Source organism: Microcebus murinus, chromosome 3, assembly GCF_040939455.1.
Source record: "Microcebus murinus isolate Inina chromosome 3, M.murinus_Inina_mat1.0, whole genome shotgun sequence".
Taxonomy (NCBI): Eukaryota; Metazoa; Chordata; class Mammalia; order Primates; family Cheirogaleidae; genus Microcebus; species Microcebus murinus.
Window position 1 is genome coordinate 110245943 of NC_134106.1, and position 20326 is coordinate 110266268.

Consider the following 20326-nt stretch of genomic DNA (forward strand, 5'->3'; position numbering starts at 1 on the left):
AAGAATAAATGATCATTAAAGAAGGATTGCATGACATAAGTCTATAACTATTATCATGAAATTTTTCTTTAATCTACTAGCAAAGGTGAAGTTTAATATATACCTTTTTCAAACAAGGTAGAATTTTTTATTTACAAAAATATAGTTTAAATGTAATGACTTTTTAACTTGTAAGGAATATCAAGCAGATATGCCTATCCTATAATCATAAATCTATTTAAATTTTGATTCAATTATTAAGATGTTCAAGTCAAAATTTAGAAAATATTGAAATAATTAGCATATTTTCATAGATTATTAAAAAGAATTTTAAAATTTAAAAATCTTAATTTTAGGGTGAGTAAGCATTTTTCTGCTATAATGTGAAATGTACATTTTTTCTTGAACAAGATATGACTTTCTGTATTTTTGTTACCCAGTGCAACAAACAATTGTTTATTACTCTTCCGTACACAGTTTGCTCAAATACATTTTCGAAATTGAAATCTATAAAAGTGTTAACCATTTTGAATGTCTATGTACATCTAAAGGAAAAAAATCTAAGATTCTTATTTTCAATAAAAATTCAAAGAATGCTGGAGATTTCAGGTTTAGATTTTAAACTTTTGAAAAGACCTCAAAGGGTCCACATATTACATCAGTTTATAATAGATAAACTCCTACAACAGTGCGGCTTTGCTTACAATCCCCTTCCCATTACTTCTTCCCCATTTGCCTTTCCCCAAAACATTCACCTAAAAAAGAGGAGGGCTTCATGAGTCATGCCAAGGATAGCATAGCTGCATGAAAGATGGATAAAAATCATTAAACTGGGGAGGAGGAGAAAGGTACCTCCTCAATAGCTATAAGATAGCTGTTTCTTCCTGTCTCAAGAATTAAGAAGACTCCCCTGAGCAGGGCCACAGCACAAACCTAGAATTCCACGGCAAAGGCAAGATGCTGGTTGCAGCTGCTTTCTGCTTGGAGAACTCCAAGTGACTAGGGAGATCTCCAGGTGCAGGTAATGGGCAAAATGCTAGTGTTTCAAGGCTAATTCTGATCTGGCTCTCAAGAAATAGGAATTAAAAGATAACCTGAGGTTATTGTCTAACACAGCCCCACCCAGCCCACCCCTCCTGAGAAAAGGAGCAGGCAGGAATTCAGGGAAGAACCCTGGGCAAGAACAAAGACAGCCCATTTGACCTGAGGATCAATTGTGTGGATGTGTTAGGAGGAAGGAGGCAAGGAGAGTTGAAGTCCAGGGAGAGACAAAGAGATTCACATCAGGAAAACACTTCCAGGATCATATTTCTTTGAAAAGTTGTATGAAATGTTTAATTCGAAATTACATTAAAAAGAACTGGCCACAAAGAAATATTTTATTTGGTATATCAAGGAAGATACTATATATCACCTGTAGATATTATTTGACTAGAGAGAAACTCATATTATAAAATTCAGTTTTATTTAAAAAGTCACATAATAAAACTTCAAAATCTTGCAATTACTATTTGCAACACAGGGACGAACCCTAAGGAAAAATAGTGAAGTCTGAAAATATTTTAATTTACTTACTCATTTTATGATCTAAGCACCTCAAAAGCATAGTTTTCATTTACTATAATAACCACAAAGAAAAGAAAGATCATGATGGGTAATCTGACCTAAAACTCACATTGACAATAGCGTCATGACACAGCTAGCACTAAATTATTTACTACTAATTTTAATGTTGTTTCAATTCTCATTTTCAAAGATATAAAGTGAGCAACAAGCCTTTATATGAAGCAAAGCTTATGTCTACAGCTGAAGCAACTGAAAATATACCACTCTGGCATAGTGACGGTTTTGAATGAAAGACACTTAATTCAAATGTCGGAAAACAGCAAGTGCAAAAAGATCACTCTGACCTTCCAGCTCTTTCTTCAAAGCAGGGGCTCCAATTCTCATGTGAAAGGAATAACATCTATCCTCAAGGACAAGAACTTGAGGTAGAAAGAATTCTCTAGGGACCTTGTTAAGATAACTCTTATCTTTTGGGCCTCCCCACATAACTTAGTTACTTTTTCACATCCTATTACCCTTGGTACAATTCAGTACATAAGTATTTGACAATAACTGCTTCTTTGGTCTTCATCTCCTTATGAGGGTTCTTGTGCCACATAAAATCTGTATTACTTGTTTTAGATAAATTTGTATGTGTATGCTTTTCTCCTGTTAATGTGTACATATCAATTTAATTCTCAGACCCAGCTAGGATCCTAAAAAGAAGGAGGTGGAGTTTTGTATGGAGTGCCCCCATACAACTGAATAAGCATCAAATTACTCTGTGTAAAATTCATGAAAAATAGCACATACTGTCTGAAACTTAAACCAAATATTTCTTATCTGAAGTTATCTTTAGGACTCCCAAAAGGATTCTATTCTGTCAAAGATGCAGTTTTAACCTGTGTACTATTCATAACAGACCCTTCTCACGTGTCAAAAGCTTTTACCATTTGAATATTTATAATTTTTCATTTACTTTCCTTTAATTGTTCAAAATTAGCAAAATATTTTAAATGCTAAATAGTCACATAAAAATTAGTGGCCTTCTTCAATCCCAAGAAATAATCCAATTCTGATATATGCAATCAACATTCTTAAAAATATTTAATAAATGAGTGATTAACAAAGTGGGTTCTGGAGTAGGAGGTACGAGAATGAAATCCCAGTTCATTACCTTTGTGATCCTGTGAAAATTAACCTTAGAGCCACTTACCTCATGAGTAAAATGGGGTGAACATTATCTACTTCACAGGGCCTTTGTGAACATTAGATAACCATGGAAAATTATAAACCAAACTAGCACTTAACTGTTTAATAAATAACACTATTACTATTGATTTCCTTGTAAATACCTGACATTGCTATTGGTACTAGGGGTGTGAAGATACAGACAAATTAATTAGGGCCTCTGTCATCAAAGAGTTTATGCTCTAATAGGAGATACTTAAATTAACAATCTTGTAAATTGCTGCCTTTTCCCTGAGAAACACTGAATTGCTACCTTTTCTCTTGCAAATACAACTTGCACAGCAATTACCAAAGGTGCCTAAAGGCAACAGAATCAGTAGCAGCCAGGTGTTCAAGGGGTGAAGGGGAAACCTGCAGAAAGGCCAGCCTGGCGCCAGTGCAGGAAGCGTGTGCAGAGTTTAGTGCCACTGCAGTGACAGTCAAACTTGAACAGCCTCAGGTCTCCCAGCACAGAAACAAGTGTTAGCTCTCAGTGGAAAAAGTAATATCACACCTCACCCCTGGAGAAAACCATAACTGTTTTAGGTATAACGTGGAGAAACAGAGGAAAGCTCTCTGCTGCAAAAATCAGCTCCTCTCAAACTGCTCAGTGACCTCAGGATACCAGTGACCTACTTCCTCCGTTCAGTGATTTACACTGGTGGGCCCCTCCTTGGGGTCCCAGAGTTGCAGTCTCTAACGAACCTGGTCTCATAACTGCACTGTTACCATCTTTTGACACTTGTCCTCTACACTAGACTGCAAGTCCTTTTACATTCTTCCCACCTAGCACAGAGACAAGAAACAACTTCCATAGACACACATTGAATTATCGATTGGCGCCGAGCATTGTTCCTGGTAGCAGAGGTGGTACAGACATTAAAGACATATTCCCTGCCAAAGAACAAATAATCTAATGGGGAAGCAGAGTCAGAAAATCAAATATGAGAATTGTGCTAATGGAAAAGACTATAATTCCAGGTGTGGAGGAAAGGTATGGGAAGAAATGTCCAGGTACAATTAGGGTAAGGGATGTTTCCCCCAATTTGACAGGGAAAAGCTAAAGAATTCCAGGCAGTTATAAGATTTATTTCTATTGGAAACAGACTCTGAGAATATAAAATGGCATGAGGAAAATTTTTAAAAAAGAAAAGGCTGGTAGAATAAACATAAGTCAATTTAGAAAGGAACACTGAAAATATAATTGTTAAAAATAACTAAATTCCCTCAAATTGAATACTTTACACTTATCCTAAAAATTCTTACCTCCCTCCTTTTGTTGGCCCTGGGATCTCTGGTACAGGCCGATGTCTTAGCAGAAAAGATCGAGATGGTCTTGAAACCAACTTGCTACGACTTCTCATAGGTGATAGGATTGGTGATGATGGAACATACAAATCATTTACAACCATTTCTCCTTGAAACTGAAAGAATGGGAATGGTGGTGATCTTTCTAATACACCATTAGGTCCTTTTCCAGAATTTGCTTCTGATGTTGAACAGCCAACAGAAGAAATGCATTCAGAGTCTGCCTTAGGAAGTTTGCTGAGATTTTCCATGATAAAATTAACTTTTTCTGTTTGTTGTTCTTCAACTGTGCAATCCATAGTCTTCTTTGTAATCAAAGATTCTATTTTAATATTTTCACTACCAAAAAAAGAATCATGAAAAGATTCTACATTTGGGTGTGGTTCTTCTGAAACAGGAAGGTCATGTTTAGAAAGAGACAATTTGTCATCTGGCTGCAGAGGTTGGCTATTTTCCACACTAACATCATTCTCATCAAGACTCTTTGTAACAGTCTCCAACTGTGGCGGGCTCACTGTCAGAACACTACCAGACTCTGAAAGTTCTACGCAGGTATTCTGATCTGGAGATGCAGCATGGCGATCCTTTGAAGTGTCATCATTCTTCTTTGTTTTATGAACATTTGCATATATTGACATGTCCTGCATTTTTGACAAGATTATTTGTAACTGTTTAAGTATCCTCCGACGGTGTCCTGTAGGTGATATTCCGATTCTGTGTAGCACACTGTCATTTATCGCCGCGCAGTCCCTCACAGTATTGAAACCAAACTCACGGAAGTGTAAGAGATATTGCTCCAAATTAATGTCCATTAGGAAATCTTTAATATCCACATTCACTTCACTGACTGAAGACATAATGGTGGCTTCATTACTGAGCTGAATTATAAAGAGCAGTACAATGAGATACACAAGAAGATATACTTCTCTGTTGGTTTTTCCCTTATCAATTGTGACTGCAAGATTTCTCAAAATATTACTTTCTCCGCAGTGACTGCTTTATGTGCTTACACCTGGGGAAAAAAATAAAAGTAACTTATTAGGATATTTTAAGTATTAAAATCTAGTTTTGCATTATAAGCTTTCTTTGAATAAACACAATAGAAACTAGAACAATAATTCTCACAGTTTGGAATCTTTGTGCACTGTTCTGCATGCCCTGGAAGGTCCGTTCTAGGTATGATGTGGAGGTACAGGACATAAATGCCATGAAACTATGACTTTCAAAAAGGTAAAAAATGACACTGACACAAATACAGAATGAACATGCATCAAAAGTTTATTCAAATAATTAATTCATGAGGGAACAAGTAAGATAGTAAAACTGATTCCAAGAGCATTTGTGGAACAGGTATATACAGTTCATCAGAAAAGGCATTTTTCAAGAAGTATTAGAATAAGACAACTAGGTTAGATGAAGAACTGGTAATGTCCTACAAGACAATATAGCCATAACATTTGGGGTTATCTTTTCTACTGGACAAAAATCTATAAGCTAACAGGCAACCTCCCAGTGTCCGGGCTCTACTCAACAAAAAGCAAAGTCAAGCACAGGAATTAGAAGTAAATGTCCTTAGGTTGGCCCTGTTAAACAAGATGCCCAACAAGGGCCTGAAAAAACATTGTTTTGACTTCTAAGTTTTAGGTAATTTTTCTTAACAATAGCTAAACATAAATAACTTTCACCTTCACTACACTGACTTTCAAAGATTTAAAAAGCAGTTAGAACATACTTCTCAGGTCAGTGGTTTTCATTTCAAAAGAGAAGGCAGCATTACACAGAAATAATTAATACTGATATACAAGGCAACACTAGTTGAACAATTAGCTAACTCTTAAATACATTAACAGAAAACACATTAACATGAAAAGACAAGGAAAAGGTTTAAAGGTCACATTTTTTTCCCACTATACACAGCAGATTCATATAGGCTCATCTTTATTCTAAACAACATAATTAAATGTTTGTTTTTTTAAAAAGTCAATTTATCCAGGTGCTGGTTATATGGATGCAATTACTTTCTAAAAATGCATATCTGTAAATTTCTGTATATAATGCCTTGACAAAAAGGGAAAAGTACAGAATATGCATAACACACATATACTGAAGTAATAAAATGAGACACACCCAAACAAGGTAAATTTCCCTGAACAACCTTTAATGTAACACTGAAAATCACATATTGCAACAGCTCTCCAAAAGGCACAACTTGGTCTCCACATCCATATGACATGCCAATTGCTCATAAGCTATTGCCTCGACTATTTAAAAATACGAGCAAACATCCATAAACAGGTATAGGAAAAGAGGGAAAGCACTGCAGGAGCAGAGAAATGAATTACAAACAACAGATGAAGGACAGGAAGTGTCTCTGTCAATAAGGTATCAGGGCCACACACCTAAAATGCCAAAATGTGTAAGGAAAAAAAATGGTAGATAAACCTCAACACTACATCTACACCTGATTTTCAGAAGAACCACTCTTATTTTAACACAACTCTTATGTAGATAAATGTATATATTTTCTGGCACATCACAAAATGGAAATAATTGCCAAGGGAACAATAAGTGAAAATAAAATCCACCTGCTGTAGAACTTAAAATATGAATTGGCCAATAATTTAAGAGGATTAGAAGCACCTTCCTTTTTGGGTGGAATAAATTATAGAAATCCTAGTTTTACTTACCAGTCTCCACAAAAACTTTCATGGGACAAAACCAACTTTAATAAAATGCACACCAAGAAACCTTCTGATTCTTTCCCCAATCCTATTGCAAGTAGTGACACCATCATCTAGCCAGTACCCTGAATCTAAAGCCCAGAAGGCATTCCCAACTCCACCCTGGTCTTACCACGTTCATATGTACAGAACTGTGACCTCCTTCTGCCCAGTTCCAGTGGAAGCCCTAACCTTCAATGTGACAGCATTTAGAGACAGGGCCTCCAGGGAGGTAACTAAGGTTAAATGGGGTCATAAGTATGAGACCTGGACAAGATAGGATTAGTTTCCTGTAAGGGACACCAGAGAGCTCACTCTCTCCCACCGCTACACCCCAGGAAGGGGGTCCTGACTAGGAACCTCAGCAGCTGGCAACTGGATCTTAGACTTCCCCGCCTCTAGCACTGGTAGAAAACACATTTCTGTTGTTTAAGCCATATAGCCTGTGGCACTTTGTTATGGCAGGTGAATTAATACACTCTTCCACCCCATGGCCTTTACCATGGTTCAGACCCCCACTACATCTCCTGCCTGGATTGCTGCAACAGTCTCTGGACAGATCTCTCAGCCTAGTCTCCACACGTCAGCAAACTACCAAAAATCCAAAGTCAGCATGTCACTCCACATCATCAAGAGGATAAAGTCTAAGCTCATCATGCTCGTAGTGCTATATCACATTTTGGTGTCTGCCTAACAATAATAAGAGCAGGCACAATTGAAGTAAACAGCCATTACTTACCAAACATCACACCTTATATATTTCCTACATGATAGGCATTTCCATGTACTAACTCAAGGCTCACATTCAAACCTTGCCAAACGTAATACCAACGTTCTTCACTCACTTTAATTCATTCTTGTAAATTAACATTCCCCTGAGGCAACAGGTGTTCAACACTCCCAAACCTTCTGCACATGCTGCATCTTCTTTCCTATGCACCACTTAAAATCGTTAATATGAACAGTCAGGTATTTCCCTCCTCCAAGAAGGCATCCTATCAACGCCTTACCATAGAATGAATCACTCACTTCTTTCTCCACATTCACCCATGGCTAGTATCTTAGAACTTTGCAAAGCACTTGGAACATGTTTAAGAGATAGGAAAGACATAGATAGGGATGGAAGAAGTGATTGAGAGACCTATTTTATTAGTGTTTTGGTGTATGTGTGTGTATTTATTTTAGTACACAAAGTCCTTGCCTTTCTTTGGAGTATAATCCACACTTTCTGGGTGGCTGGATCAAGGACAAATATACCAAATGTTCTACCCAAAATGATATCTCTATCATTCAACAAGCTGCACGTGGCTAATGAATCTGATTCCTTTCTACGACATGGAAGAGGCTCCAACCCACAGGCCCCATGATGCCCTCTGCACTTAAAATGTCAGCTCCATCCTCCAATCATCTCACTTTTTAATTGTGTGACCACCCAAGGGTGTTCATAGATCCAGTTCCTTCCTTAGAAAGTCTAGTCCCTAAGCACAACACTAGATACAAGGAGATGAGCAGGCCTAACTGTATAAAATTCTAGCACGTGCAAACTCCTTAACATGAAATTGAAGCTCTCCATACTTTGACCACCAACTGGGCTCACTGGCAGGTATATCACACTCTACTCAGTGACTCTGCGAGTACTAGTCTGTGGATCTGCTATACAGCAACAACTGCTGATACCATGTTTCCCCGAAAATAAGACCTCCCCATAAAAGAAGCCCTAGCAGGATATCTAAGCATTTGAGCAATATAAGCCCTACCCCCAAAATAAGACCTAGCGATGGGCGTGGCTACGCAGCGCATCTGCACAACCCATGCATTTCCTTGCAGAGTGGTAAAGAAGATGAGCAGCCCTTCTCATCTGCCCCATGAGAGCTCTATGGCTCGACATGAGAGATTGGGGCCAATTGTTCTAAAGGAAATAGAGTCGCAAGACATTCAGGATGAAACTCGGGGTTTGGAGAGTTATGATGATGTTCCAGAAGAAGATGACCTAACCATATTTGAATAAATGTAGATTGTTGTACTGTACTTAAAAAAAAAAATAACACATCCCCTGAAAATAAGCCCTGAGGTGTCTTCTTGAGGAAAAATAAATATAAGACCTTGTCTTATTTTCGTGAAACACAGTGAGAGGGCCCAGAAACCTGTATTTGAAACACCCTCCAAAGATGATTTGGATGTGCAGCAAAATTCAGTAATTACATTTCTAATTTCACATTACATTTCTACATTTTACACTTCCCAAGCATGCTTTATACCAGACCACCTGCGCCCAAATTCATCACTCTCCTCCCCTCGGATGGAATGCCCCTACTAATACATTGCATAAAAGTCTGGCGTCAGACTAAGTTCAAATCCCACCTCATCTGCTTTTTAGAAGTCTAAACATACACGTGTCCATGCCAGTGTCATTATTTCCTTTCCTATAAAATGGAAACACTGCAGGGTACCTCAGCATTGGCAAAGACTAAATGAGACAATCCACCACAAGTACCTCACACAGTGATACTTAGTAAACATTCACTTCTGTCACTATATTTTCACCACTACAGTCATCATGTCCCCACAGCTATTTTTCTTCTATTCTTCAAGATCTAACACACTTTCCTTCACACGGTCTCCACTGAACAAGAAATACACTTTCTTCTCCATATTCCCACAGCATTAACTGCTTAGCATGTTGTCCTAGTCCATTCAGGCTGCTTCAATAGAAGAAGCTCTTTGATTTATGATAAGGTTACATCCCAATAAACCCACCATAAATTGAAAACATCCTAAGTCAAAAACATGCGGCAGACCAGGAGTTGCAGCTTGCTCCTGCTGCCCAACATCACCATAGAAGTACAGTTTCTAGTGAATGCATACCACTTTCGAACCATCATAAAATCCTAAGTTGAATCATCATAAGTTGGGGACCGTCTATATCTTAGACTTGATAATTTATAAACAATAGAAATGTATTGGGTCCAGAGGCTGGGAAGTCCAAGATCAAAGCACCAGCAGATTCGATGCTTGCTGAGGGCTCATTCCTCAAAAACAGTGCCTTCTATGTGTCCTCACATGGCAGAAGAGTAAAAGCAGCAAACAAGCTCCCAAAGGTCTTTTTTATATCCCGTTCACAAGGGCTCTGCCCTTGTGACCTAATCACCTCCCAAAGGCCCCACCTCTTAATACCATTACATTGGGGAGTTAGGTTTCAACATACAAATTGGGGGGTGGGGGGACACAAACATTTAGACAATAGCAAGTGTTTGATCACATTCTGCTTGTGTCATAGATAGTACATTACAAAAGCCAGGACAGAAAAGCTAGACAACTTGGGTCAAATCCCAGTTCTCCCATTTACTAGCTTTGTAAGCTTGTGTGTGTATTTAACCTCTGTGTGCTTTAGTTTCCTCATCAGCAAAATGGGAGCATTAATAGTAAACCATGCCCCCCATTATAAGAATTAAATGAGTTAATATATGCACAACACTGAGAACACCAATTGGACATAACAAATGCTAAGTGTTTGCCATTATCATTATTATGACAAACTCTGCCAAGATGAGCAAGTCATATAAACTACCCAATGAATGCCAGTCAAATTATTTGTTTATAAACACAGTGTATGACATATACACAGTACATGTTTGGAGAGTGTACAAGTAGCCATGGTTGTGTGTTTGCCCATGCTATCTTGAACCACTTCTATGAGGAAGTAAAAGTAAAATGGAAGTATCATTTAGGAGCACCTGTTACATGCCCAGCTTGCCATATCATTTAATAAACAGTATCTTATCATTACACTTTATTGAGCCTTACCTTGGAACCATATCCTGAATCCAACTACTCCTCACCACATCCCTTCACTTCCTAGTCCAAGCCACCACCTTATCTATCTTAGACCACTGCAATAGCCTCCTGGCTGATATCCCTGCTTCTGTCCTGGACCCCCGCAGATTTCCAATATAGGAGCCAGAAGGGTTCACGTTACAACAAAAGTCATACCATATCATCCTGCGACTTCCCAACTACATCTCCTCTTCCTCCCTTTGTCATCTGACATCCACCACACTGGCCTCAGTCTGTTCTACCTCAGGCCCTTCCATCTTTCAGACCTTATTCCCCCACATATACCCATGTCGCAGGGCTCACCCATCACTTTAATAGGCTTCTGCTCAAATGTACCCTCTTCAGAGAGGCCTTCCTTCATCCCTCTGTGCACACGGCACACCTTGTGACCCACTGCCCCACTCTTGCTATTTCTGTCTTCTCAGCATTATTACTGCCTGATGTCTGTTGATTGCTCCAAGAGGGCACGGATCCTGTCTACTCTTCACTCACTGTTCTAGCCCTTAAGTTTGAACACTGTCAGGTTATAGCAGGTGCTCAATAAATGTTGCTGAATAACTTCTCCCCAGCTTTGAGTTGCTTTAAGATAAAAGAAGTGGAAAGTACACACAGTTTTAAAATTTTTGTCTATGTAAGCCACCAAGCTAGTAAGGAGCAAAGACTGATTTCAAACACAGATTCCTCCTATTCCTCCAATGACAAAAAGAGGTTCTCAAATTAGGAGCTGGGAGTGGCAGGAAGTCAGCTAGAAACATACCAAACTATATGTGGGGCTTTTAAGAACTCATGGATTGGGACAGACTTGCGGCTTGCAATGCCTCAAGTAAGAAAAACCACTATAGTGAGCCCTCCGCACCTGCCACTCCACCACTGTTAACAGTGGAGCTTTTCCATATCCCCTAGGTGACTAGGGAAGAAAACAGTTAAAAGCCATGGGCCACTTCATTAAACCATGAAGTCATTCAGTACTCGGTGCTGACAATTTTTGAAACACCTTTCCCTGACTCTGGTATCTTACAGGGGCAAAACAGCATGGTAAAATTGAATGCAGTCATATGATTAATCCATTCAAAAAAAAATATGACCACACCATTGTAAAATCAGGTGGGCAGGGGCTGGTGGGCAGGGGCTGGAATTTTAGCATAGTTAGAAGCTACAAATGTAACAAAATAGGCTTAACAATCATAGGATCACAGGACTGAAAGGAACCTTAGAAAATATTTATATAAATAAGGCTGCTAAATGAATGGAACTTTTCAATGTTATCAGTACAAATCTTATGGAGTCTAATAACAAAAAGAGTTTACTGTATTCCAGAACAGTGGTTCCCGTTTGAATGGAACTATCTCTCCAGGTTAGATGCATAAATGTGTGAGAAAAATGCTTTTGCCGGTTTCAATGGCTAAGTGGCACCAGCAGATAGGAAAGGTGACTTAGGACACCCTACAATGGGCCCTAACACAGAAAGCTCAGGCACAACTTTTACTCCTCGAACTCACAGTAACTAATCAGCTGCCCATATAGTGCCCAGCACCATAAATGATAAAAGAGGAAAGTGTCCTTGTCTCCAATTTGCAAACAAACCTATTGTGGAGAAACGGCTAATTCCTTAGAAAATTAGAGGGCTCCATGTGGAGCTAACATGCTAATGAATTAACTAGTTCAGGTTCCAGGTCTTATAGAAGTTCTCCCTTGCTTTATTACAGAATACAGTCACAAGAAACAGGTATCATTTATTTGCACATCAAGCAAACTCATTATCTACTATCAAGATACTAACTCCACATATTCATAAAAACAGCATGTTCAACTTGACTGTTCCCCACAACCATGCAGAAGAGGAAGTGGTTTAGAGAAAATACGTTTGTTGTCATATGACTCCATCCCACAGTATAGAGCAGACTGTAAAGGTTAAAGGTCAAGACTGCTAGCTCACTGTTCTAGGCTGAGTGCTTAGCCTCAAGAAAAGTATAATAGGCCGGGCGTGGTGGCTCACGCCTGTAATCCCAGCACTCTGGGAGGCCGAGGCGGGCAGATCTCTTGAGGTCAGGAGTTCGAAACCAGCCTGAGCGAGACCCCGTCTCTACCAAAAATAGAAAGAAATTAATTGACCAACTAAAAATATATATACAAAAAAAAATTAGCCAGGCATGGTGGCGCATGCCTGTAGTCCCAGCTACCCAGGAGGCTGAGGCAGGAGGATTGCTAGAGCCCAGGAGACTGAGGTTGCTGTGAGCTAGGCTGACGCCATGGCACTCACTGTAGCCTGGGCAACAAAGTGAAACTGTGTCTCAAAAAAAAAAAAAAAAGAAAAGAAAAGAAAAGCATAATATTGGTCATTTGGCATCCCTCTCCTCTATTATCCATTCACCTAACTTAGCAGCATCACCCCCATTAAGTCTCTTACAGTAATCCCAGTCCCCTCAATCTGGTCATCTAAGTGTGGTCACCCACGGGCTCTGACCTCCTCTGCCCCCTGTTCTCCACTGTGACACTGCTCCTTCCCCACCCACCAAAATAACTCCACCCTCTTTTTCAGTCTCCCTCAGACTTACAGTGCTAATAACAGCCAACAGTTGTGGACTGTTTACAAACCATCTGTGTAAGATCTCATTTACTCCTCACATCTGCCTTAGCAGGAAAATCCCATGCCCGAGACCACACAAGAGATGAATAGTGGAGACAAAAATCTAAGTCAGACTCCACAACCTGCACTGTTAACCATGATGCCTCCTAATAGCTAGCTATATAACTGATTTAATAGTAAAGTGGTACCAAAAACTTCATAGTCTTCCTCTCCCTTGTCTAGCTATGCATAAGCAGTTATATTCACATGAGGGAGATGCTGCTTCAGTATACCATTCCTTGAAAGTTCAAGTTTTATACATCATTTCTGTTCGATTATGGGTGTATGTGTCCATGTAAATGTTAAACATGGAAGCCTACATTCATCTACATTTAATTGCCTGAGATTTAAGAGCCAATGACAAATTAAGGAAGAACATCTTTGTATTACTGCATAAAGCAGTCACAATACAGAACGTATTTTATTACAATTTATTTTTCATCTATCATTTAAGGAAGACAAATAATGTAGGGTTATAGTACAACTGATACCATATAACAGTACGAAACCAAAATCAAACAATCAAACATCACCAAAATGAGTATTCACTGGCCATATGAGATGTCAATGGTGAGGATGAGAAACTGCTTGACGAGAGAAAGTATTAATAGAAAAAGATACCTTCCCACGATCTGAAAGGTTTAACTTTAAACATTATGCCAAAGGAGATAAGCGCGGCAGCAACCCAAAGGTCCCTGAGCAGAGGAGTGGGTAAACACAGTACGGTATATACACACACTGGAATACCAAGAAGCCGTTATTAAAAAGGAAGGAAATCCTGTCAAACACTACAACAAAGATGAACCCTGAAGTCATTGGCTAAGTGAAATAACCAGTGACAAAAACGACAAACACTGTATGATTCCACTTACATGAGGCATCTAAAGTAATCAAACTCACAGAAATAGAAGTGGAACAAAGGGCAGAGGAGAAAGAAATTGTTTAATGTGCATGGAGTTTCAGTTCTACAAGATGGAAAAGTTCTGGAGGTCTGTTTCACTACAATGTAAATATACTTAACACTACTGAACTGTACACTTAAAAATAGTTAAGATGGTAAATTTTATGATTTTTTTTTACCACAATAAAAAGGAGATAGGGAGATATACCAGAAGATTTGGGCCAGCCTCTCAGCTTTTATTCAAAATGAACTCCCTGTACATACGTGGACTTTCTTCTTTCCATTAGGGGCCAATTCAAGTCTTAAAAGTACAGTAACACCGCATTGATGAGGCTTCGCTGATTATCCCATCCTTTCTCAGTCCCTATTAATTCCAACCAGGCAGGCATATAGCTCTGCGGTCCCAACCCCCGGGACGCAGACCAGCGCCAGTGCACCACCTGTTAGAAACCAGGCCACGCAGCAGCAGGTGAGCAGGGAGCAAGCAAGCCAGATTCATCTGTGTTTACGGCTGCTCCCCGTCGCTCGCATCACCGCCTGAGCTCCGCCTCCTGTCAGCTCAGCCATGGCATCAGAGGCTCACAGGAGCGAGACCCCCACTGTAAACTGCGCATGCAAGGGATCTGGGTTGCCGCCCCTTATGGGAATCTAATGCCTGGTGACCTGCGGTGGAGCTGAGGCGGCGATTGGGGGGGATGCAAATACAGATGATCATTAGCAGAGAGGTCTGACTGGACAATAAATGTGAGGCGCTTGAATCGTCCTGAAACCACCACCCACAGCCCCCTGGTCTGTGGAAGAATTATCTTCCATGAAACTGGTCCCTGGTGCCAAAAAGACTAGGGACCGCTGGTATAGATAGCACAATGCCTGAATTCCAATACAGGCTTCCCCACTTTTCAATAGTAAACTTTGATTAAATTATTTAACTTCCCTGAAGTTAACTTCCCATTTGTAAAATGAGGATAATATACTTCATATAGTATTTCTGTTAGAAAAAATAAGCAAAGTATGTAAGGTATATAACATAATACCATAAATTATAAGGGTACAATAAATGTTGGCTATTATTATTTGTTGTATACAATATTGCACTTGATCATACTGCACTTGGTTTGAGCAGTATTCTTCTACCTGCATAGTAACATTACATTCCTTCAAATTAGCACTGTCAATCTTTCTTCTAATAAACCCACAATGTACCTAACACAGCAGTAAGCATAGTTTCATTAATTTAGTAAAATACAATGTGGTTACAGTTGCAAAAATAATGATTTCATCTGAAGACTTCAGACCTGGGACACAGAGCACAGTGATTACGGAGATCACAGCTCTGTTATGTGCTACTTACATGGGCATATGAAAATTCCTTTCTTTTCCTGAGCCTCACTGCTGTCATCTGTAAGCAGGGATGATGATATGCCCACCTCAGAGGGCTGTTTTGAGGATGAAATGACTAAGTATGCACTAAGATCTTAAGCAATAAAGATTTAATTAGTGTCTACTAGATGGAGAATAACTGAAATTTGAACTGAAAAAAGCCAGGTTCTGAATAAAATTATTTCATGGTTTGGACCAAAGAGTAAGGATTTTTCTGTTTTGATTATTTATTATGTAATCTGAAAAACACAACTTTTTAAAATCTAGAACTTAAGATCCATTTCCACATCCAGTGAAGGCGAGCAATGCTAATTCTTTTACTTAGTATAAGACCTTATTAGAAGCACAGGTAATAGATAGGTTTCGGTGTTTTACATAGTATCTCAATAGTCCAATGCTTGATAATCTCTGTAGCTTCAGTAAATTTTTTCTCTTTTAACCTCTTCATTCAGATTTTAAGTTAATTGATAAGGTTTGTGAATGCTTTTTTTCTAATGGACAGATCTCTACAAAAGAGCTATAATTCTTGGGAAACCAGAGAAAGATTCCATCTTCCAGAGTTCTTACAAGAGCAGAATTTTAAAACTTTCATACAAATGTATACTCCACCATTTCTCTGAATGTAAGAGTCACATTTTTAGCCTAACAACCAGATGTTTCAAAATAGCCGACTGTGAACGTTTCCTCTCTTTGCATTTATAAATAGCACCCTGACCTCTTTTCCAACTGAGTTTGAGGGCTTATTCCTATTGGTTCAGTAATTGTCAAAGTCTCCTTTTGTTATAAAAAGAGGGTATCTCAGCAAATGTCTCCTAACTTATTGGCCCATTTATTTACATTTACTCATTTAATAAATATTTAAGGAACACTAGTCTTTCCAAGATAATATGGGGAAATATTTGTCGTTCAAGATAAGAGCATCTATTATCTTATTTGAGAACAGTGCTAAGCGCTACAAAGAAAGTGAAGAAACAATGCCTTCCCTCCAAGAGTTTAAAATTCAAACGGTTAGATTAGACATAACAAGCAAAGGAAAATGACATTCATGTGAGCAATCTTTACTACTCTGTAGATGTCAGAAAGAATGCCCCAAAACAAACAAAAAAAAACAAAACAAAATTTTGGAGAAAAATGGATGTATTCAAAAAACCACTTAAATTGTAATGATGAGAAAAATCAAATTTTATGAAGTTGACTTTCACATGGTTTGCATTTTAGTGTTGTTTTATTTTTAATTACATGGGGAAGTGGTACCATCATCCTTCAAGAGTGCTCAGGAACTCTAAGAATCTCAAATCAACTACACGAATACAGCAAACTCCTACAGCAATTCAGAGCTCTGAGGATGGAGTTACCAGTGAAGAAGCTATGGAGAGGAGTTTCGAGATGCGTAGGTAGAAAAATAGCTGGTGAAGCATCTGAAGCAGAAGGAATGCCTATACAGGGGGAACAGAGGGAGATGTTCTCGGGCAGCAGCAAGGAGGCAGAATAGCTGAGATGGACCTAGGATTCACCAACTAATGAAAGGCGATACCAGCAGGCAGAATGGAGTCAGGGGCAGAAGGCAACGAATAGTAGGGTAAGCGCACACGTCTCAGCAGCGCCTCGACCATCACCACCCCCGTGAAATCAAGTCACCTCATGGATGATCAGCATGGAGACCACACTGCTCTTCCGCTCTTCCTTAACAGACCATCTCTGCCACTCCAAACAGATCAAACCATTCTTCCCTCTTCCTAAAGCTATGTACTATAACCAGTAGAGTTTTGTGTGTTTTTCATCCTATTTTTGTGAGAACCATCATGGCAAGATAAACTGTTTTATTAGCCCCTTCCTGAGTATTCCCTCATCTACTCACCCACCTTTATACACAAATGGCATAAGAAAAATAATTCTCCCTGCCTCTTCACATATAGTTTTTAATCCCTGCATCCGCCCAGCAACCCAGAACAGGACCCCTTTCTTCCCTCACTGGCAAGGGTAAAGAAGTAAGCTTGTGCTGAGTTGACTGCAACAAAAATTTCACAGGTCAGATTTCTAATTAGAAACAATTATGCCAAGAGAATACCACTGAGTATTGTTTCAATTAAAGAAAGAAAGAAAGGAGCAAAATGGCTTAACTACCATTATATATTTAATCTGGCCAATATTTTAAAATTAACAAATAAAATGATAAACTACAAGGTCAAGATTTGGCAAAAAAGATTAAGACAGCACCTCACAGCGTCTACTCCCACAACCGTCACATCTGGTGAAAGCCAAGACACACTTCCAGCATCATTAAGAACTTCTCCACCTAATTAATACTTTATGGAGAATTCCAAAAATCCCTACAGTGTAGTATGTGCAAAGACTGGACCCAATAAAGTAGTTAATAAATACATGGGAAGAGGAGGAAATATGTGTTAAAAGAAGGTTACTAAAGTAATGACCATCATTTATACTTAGCATTTTTATAGTCACTCTCACCAAACTTTTTCAGTGTTGCAGTGAGGTGGCCTAGAAGTAAAAAAACAAAAAAAAAAAATGCCTTATTGGAACCAGAACCTAAACAGATTTTGAAAACTTCACAGTTTCAGTGTGCTAATGTAAAAGTTTTTTAAGAAAACTGCAACTCATTATAATCTGAGTTCTATACTTAAGCCACAATAACTTAGAGCATTTGAATCTGAAAAGTATTAATTGCATAAGTATGAACCTCACACTGAGAAATTTGCAGTGATATTAGAAAAATAAGAATTTGTTTTTAAATGTACCATCAGCTTTTCCTTTCACAGACAACATAAAATCTGACAGGCTTGCATAGGAAGAAAAAAATACAAACAAATCCTCACCCACATAACTAAGTTTTAATGAGCCCTCTGACTTACCCTCTAGGTACATTTTAATTTAAATAAATCTTTAAGTACTGACAAATCAAGTCCATATAAAACTCTCTTGGTGTTAGGACCCACCTTAAATGTGTGTGTGTTAAATATATGTTTGGAAAGGAGCCAGGAAGATATTTCCACTTTAGGCTCTAGCCTAGTTCCATGACCCACTTTTTTTCTTTTGTAAACACTGTTAAACAGTGGAATGTCATGAGAATTTTCCTTCAATATTTATCCTGTAAGTGTATGAAAGTCACAAATAAGACTTTAAAGGTATTTACTTATTTTTTCCTTTAAAAAGTTAGCTTCTTTTTTAAAACACCCATAAACTTCATCTTCCAATTACTTATGGGCAACGTTCCATAAACTTGGGCGGGTGTAGAGTGCTTAAGTGAGGAGAAATCAATACTGAGCTTGTAAGTACAATACTATTATTGGTAATAACAATGACATCCGATTAAATGTACTTTTAAAAATAGCTTATTTTCAATGCACTGTTTTTTTAACACGAAGGCTATATTCCACTGAGCAACGTTCTCCAAGGACAAGCTTGCAAAAAAATGTTGCTATCCCTATACAAACTTGCAACAACCTAAAAATGTCATTACTCCACACAAACTAGCTTATTATTCTCCTGGATTTTTCCTCTAATTATCAATGGTTATATAATTTCATGAAGCCTTCCCCCAAGTCGAAATAACTCCAGATCGCCTCAAGGAGGTGGGAGAAGTGTTTAAGAACACAAGCCGGAATTAAATAAAATAAAACTTACTTTACTAAATACGATGGACATCAATCACTTCTCCAAAGAGAAACCGTCTCCAAAGTAAACGAGAAAGATAAATCTGGTAAACTCACTGCCGACAGGTGCCGCGCACGGTGCTGAGTTCCGGCAGGTGGAGGCCAAATGATTGTGATTAAAGTTAATTAACAGGCCTGCCGTCTCAAAGTGCGTAACGAGCAGGGTGCGGGGAGCCCAGAGCCGGCAAAGTCACTATCTCTGCCGAGTAAACACCTCGGTGCCTGCACCTCGCTACAGCTCCTTTGGATTCGGGGTGGAGAAGAGCGGGGAGTCCGGCTGTCGCTCCGGAGTGTCACTCTCCCGGGTCAAATCCCAGAAGTGGAGTTTTTGTGCCACTTACCGGCTTCTGGTTTCCTCTTAAACGCCCACACGCGGGCGCGAAATCCGGGGGCAGGAATCGGAGCGGGCGCCGCGCTGGGGAAGCGCCGCCCGCCCGCCCGGTCCCGCCGGCGCGGCCTCCTGCCCGCGTCCCCGCGTCCCCGCGTCCCCGCGCCCCGCGTGTGTGCCGCCGGCGCTGTCCCGCGTCCCCGCGTCCCCGCGGGCCGCCCGCAGCCGCGTGTGTGCCGGGCGGCGCTGTCCCGCGGGCCGCCGCACCTGGGGCGGGAGCGCGCGAGCGCGGCCACGGCGGGCGCGCAGCTCCGGAAGCGCCGCGCCCGCCGGCGCCCTGCCCAGGTGCGCCCGCGCCGCGCCGCGGTCGCTTCCTCTCGGCCGGCGGGGGCGGGGAGCCGGCGCCCGGCGCGGGGGCGGCGCGCGCTCAGCCGCGGGGGCGGCCGAGCCGGCTGCCCCGGTTCCGCCGCATCGCTGGGCGGCTGACTCAGGGGCCGCGCCTGGCACCCGCGCCACCTGGCGCACCTCGGCCCGGCGCGCCGTCCTGAGCGGCCGGGAGGTGCGAGGGCGCGTCCCGGAGGGCAGGGGCCGGGCCCGTGGGAGACGCCGGCCCTCCCCTGGCCCTGTCGGCCGTGGGTGCTCTGTGCGCGCTACAGGGGTGACTGTCACATGGGCGGAACCTCCCACGACTACTTTCTGCGTAACCTCAGCGTTTCCCAAACTTAAGACTCACCGGGGGCGCTAATTTCCCCAGGCTGCCTCTATGAAAATTTGCTTCTGTTTGCACCGAGATTGCTAGATCCC

General features: G+C 40.4%; 1 protein-coding gene across 3 annotated transcripts in view; it reads right to left on the reverse strand.

The window, feature by feature from the left end:
- Positions 1–19771, reverse strand: part of ARAP2 (ArfGAP with RhoGAP domain, ankyrin repeat and PH domain 2) — a 177640-nt gene extending 157869 nt beyond the window's left edge. For 2 of the 3 annotated variants that reach the window (XM_012770990.3, XM_012770987.3), the window contains exons 1-2: positions 19536–19771; positions 4021–5074 (exon numbers count right to left, since the gene is read on the reverse strand). In XM_012770990.3, coding sequence (XP_012626444.2) covers positions 4021–4919 — 899 coding nt within the window. In that variant the 5' untranslated portion in view covers positions 4920–5074; positions 19536–19771. The other variant, XM_012770988.3, reaches the window with a different exon arrangement.
- Positions 19772–20326: the final 555 nt, after the last annotated feature.